Raw genomic sequence first — 4,235 nt, 5'->3', positions numbered from 1 at the left:
GAAAATGGTTATTCACTTGGTTTGATTTGATATAGATGATGGTTAATCATTTTTCAAGTGGTGTGTTGTGCGCATGTTAACTGCTTTATAGTATTACTTGCTCAACGCATGTAGGGAAAACATAAGGGATGAATGTGAAATGACATCATGTTGATAATGTCATGCAGTTAACCTGTTTAATTTACTTGGCTTTAAGCACCAATCATTTTACTGAGATTGACGTTCTAGGGACGAGGAAACAGATATTTACTAAGAAGATCCTGGAGGACTGTGAACGAGTTGTGTTTTACTTGTCATTTACTTAATGTTCTTAGTCAAGGACCTTGTCCCTTACTCGTGTTAAATTCATACAATGGCCAATGAGAATTTAGTTAATTAATACTCCACCAAATAAACGGGGGTCATATTTCATATTTTACTCTTAAAAGTTACTCTGTTGAAACAATTTTTGTATACCAATTATCTCCAATAACTATTTAGTTTTGATTTTGAAATAATTTGACTTAAGTAACAAATATAGCTGTGAACTAGGAACGAAAGGAAACTTTACTGCATAATTGATCACAAACAACGGCAATGACAGGCCACATTAATTTATTGTAAAGCAAGCATAATATTGGCTTATTATTTAGTACACAAAGAGGAACGAGAGAGGACCCATAATGATAAAACTAGACGAACACATGATCAAGTGAAGTTAACAAACACAACATAGAGAAACGAAAAATAATTATTTCTTCATTTGCAGCAGCGAACTAAACTGCAAATTGAGCTTGACTGAGCATCGCGAAATATCCTTGTCCAGAAGCAGTAAACTTGTCGCAGTGCTTTCCACCTTGATCAAATGCATCATTCGCGCAATCTGAACAAAGCCAACCATCGCTGCAATCACTCTGCACGTAGCATCTTTTCAAGCAAGTTACTATATCACCAACCGGAATTAATTTCTGTTCAATCGCTACGATATCAAGAGACATGTCGCGCGCAGCCATTCCTTGCAGCGACATAGTAACTGCATATCATGAATATAACCAATATTAATAATATATATATACACATTAGTCACTAATATATTATGTAAGAATATGGAAGGTAAGGTGATGAACCAGTAGTTGCTGCTAGGACAACAGCAAAGTAAAATGCAAAGTTAACCAAAGGACGTGTTCCAGCCATATTGTGTGATGCTACTTTGATTGGAAAATAGACGAATGGTGAATTTCCTTCTCTCCACCAATGTTCAATTTTATAGCAACACATTAGTACATCTCTTTTCTTTTTTCAATAATAAAATAATATTTTCTGAAGCATTATTTGTTTAAAGAATAAGCAAAGTTGTAAATAAAGAATGAGATAAGGCAAATTGACTATATTAAAAAAAATAAAAAATCTCTGTTTATATGGCTCACATTTTTTTTAGTTCGTACTAAAAAAAATGATACAGTTTATATTTAGTAACAATTTCACTGTAAAATGTTCATTTTATTCTTAATGAAATGATTTATATCCACACAAACATCTATCACTTATTTTAAATAAAAAATTTCAAAAATCTTTCTATTTTTTTCTCTTAAACTTTCTGTCAACTCAAATTATATCATATATATATATATATATATATATATATATATATATATATATATATATATCAAACTTAAATATTATGTGTTGGCCAGAATCCAATGATATCTTCCACCGACAAGTTTGAGATGAAACCATGTATTCCGCCTAAAATAATGTATAAACTATCTCATAACTTATACGTATTAGTTATCCACAAGTTTAAATTTTGTTGATCATTTACAAATTTATAAATAAAAAAAACTATTAAAAATATAATATAAAAATACAATACTCTCTTCATGTAAAAAAGAATGACATATATTTCTTTTTAGTTTGTTTTAAAAAGAATGATTTCTTTCCTTTTTTGACAATCCGATACATTTGACATAACTTTAATTTAAAATAATAAGATTAAAAAGTGTTTTTTATTTTCTTACACTCCATGCCAAATCAAAATAAGTCATTATTTTTTAAACGAATGAAATATATAAATAAATATTTTCTAACCATCGATCAAACGACCCCAAAGTAAATTTGTTAAATATAAATATTGGACACAGATGAAATGGTGCAACTTTGCTTCACGGAGTTTGATGATGGTATAGCACTACATCAACGGCTCATATTAACTCCCAGTACCTTTTGCTCAGCACCAAAAATTATTGTAAAATTATATCTTCTCCGTCTCATAATGCTAAAAAAGTGTTCTAAGTTACTCCTCAATTTATAAACTTAAAATAAAATTAATTGAATCTTATTGATTTATCCTGAAAGTGAATTTTTTTAAAAAAATATTAATATTGTAAAAGGTTTAAAAAAATTCCTCATGATTAATTCTGATATTGATAGATAAGGCATATTAGAGCGTAGAAAAAAAGTTAAAAGGATAAATTAGTAAAAAAATAGTACTTCTTATGATTTCTTAAAAGTCTTATAAAGAATAAAGTGAACAAATAATATTGGACGGAAGGTGTACTCAGTATTATCTAAAATTTATGCTTCAAGGTATCAAATAAGCGGATTATGCTGAATAAGTGGATTTAAATAGATCAAATTAATAAATAAATGAATTATTGACTCGTCCAAAGAATAGTTAGGATGAAATGAATTAGACTGAAACTGGACTAAAACACTCAATTCTTAATAAGTATTAATTATTTTATTCTCTCTTTTTGCCTTATTTGTTCTTTTGTTTTTTCGCAGTATCTAATAAAATTATATTTTTCTTTATTATGAAAATATACAACATATAAAGTGAAGAAATGTCTTTTTAATAATATTTTTCATTAATTAACTTGGACTACATATTAGCTTAATTTTTTATGGGATGAAATTGAATCAAATTAAATGCTCTCCAGTAATAATTTGGTCCAATAATATTCTCCGTTAATTGTTTGATTCAAAAATATCTTTGTTATCAATATTTTGATTCAAAAATGCCCATATCGTCAATACTTTGATCCTAAAAAATACATTGTTTAGTTTTCTTTTAAAGCACATTATTCCAATAGGTATATAAATGATATATTGGCTTGTCATTTTGATATGAAGATTATCTTATTATCATAAGTAATCTTGATACCTTGATCAAGTATATCATATGGTTTTACACTATTGTAACACCCCCAAAATTTTTCACTAAGATTCGGACCGTTCTTCGTGTACGTATAGGATCGTACTAGATGATTGTAAAGTGAATGCATGAGTTAGGATCAATTCCTAAGAAATTTGAGAGTGTTGGATGTGATTTAGGGTCATAAGGGATCTCTAAAACCAAACCAAGTCCAAAGAACTCGTCTTGGCTAAGTTTCCGAATGAGTTTGTATAAGGATCAACTTCCAACGACCTTATCTTTTTGAATATAATGAACTGGGTGGCCCATGACCTATTAAATTAAAGGAATTTCAGTCTTCTTTTCAATGCCACCAAGATTGCATTTTTTGGAGTTCGGAGTCAAAAGTTATGACTATCTTATGACAGACTAGGGGTGCAGGAATTTCAGGCTTGGACTATAACTGCGGAAAACCTGGGCTTGGCGCCGCAGTGGCGTGACGCGCCACTATAGCGCCAGAAACAAGCCTCAGTAGTTTGGTCCTTGGTGCGACTCACCACTATTAGGTGTGCAGGGTTTTTAAGCCCATTTTGAGAACCTAGAAAATTTAGGCTTGGCGCTACAAGGGCGCGATGCGCCACTATACCGCCAGAAAATAGCCTCAGTAATTTGGTCCTTGGCGCGATGCGCCACTATTAGGTTGCAGGGTTTTTAAGCCTATTTTGACTTGGCACTGCAGTGGCGCGGCGTGCCACTATAGCGCCAAGAGAGTTTTAGCCTATTTTTTCCAGATTTTTTAGGAAGGGCAAATTGGACTTTTTCCCTAATTATATATACTCCAGCCTTGAATAATTTGGACCATATTTTTCAGTCTTTTGCCTCTCTCTAAAAGCCCTAGACTCCACTCTCTTCTATTTCAATCCATCTCCAACAAGGATTGCCTTCAAGAATTTCTAGGATTCAAGCTTTCCATTGAAGACCTAACATCAAGGTTCCTTCAAAGTCTTCACCAAGGTATGTAAGGCTACTCAATGCATGGGTGTAGTCCACCCATGTGCCCTACATCTTCTTTGAGATTGAATGTTCATAAGAATGGAGTTTATTGATAGATTTATGTCCAAAT

The 4,235-nt window shown here is 31.5% G+C and overlaps 1 protein-coding gene across 1 annotated transcript; it reads right to left on the bottom strand.

The window, feature by feature from the left end:
- Positions 1-523: 523 nt before the first annotated feature.
- On the bottom strand, positions 524-1,226 carry LOC129884956 (uncharacterized). The gene is made up of 2 exons (XM_055959215.1): positions 1,107-1,226; positions 524-1,012 (listed from the first exon to the last, which is right to left on the bottom strand). Exons 1-2 carry the CDS (start codon positions 1,171-1,173, stop codon positions 756-758), a joined length of 324 nt encoding a protein of 107 aa, XP_055815190.1. The 5' UTR covers positions 1,174-1,226; the 3' UTR covers positions 524-755.
- Between the last annotated feature and the right edge of the window lie 3,009 nt (positions 1,227-4,235).

The sequence above is a fragment of the Solanum dulcamara genome, chromosome 4, assembly GCF_947179165.1.
Source record: "Solanum dulcamara chromosome 4, daSolDulc1.2, whole genome shotgun sequence".
Taxonomy (NCBI): Eukaryota; Viridiplantae; Streptophyta; class Magnoliopsida; order Solanales; family Solanaceae; genus Solanum; species Solanum dulcamara.
The sequence above is the reverse complement of the archived record's forward strand: the minus strand, read 5'-3'. Positions and strand labels throughout refer to the sequence as shown.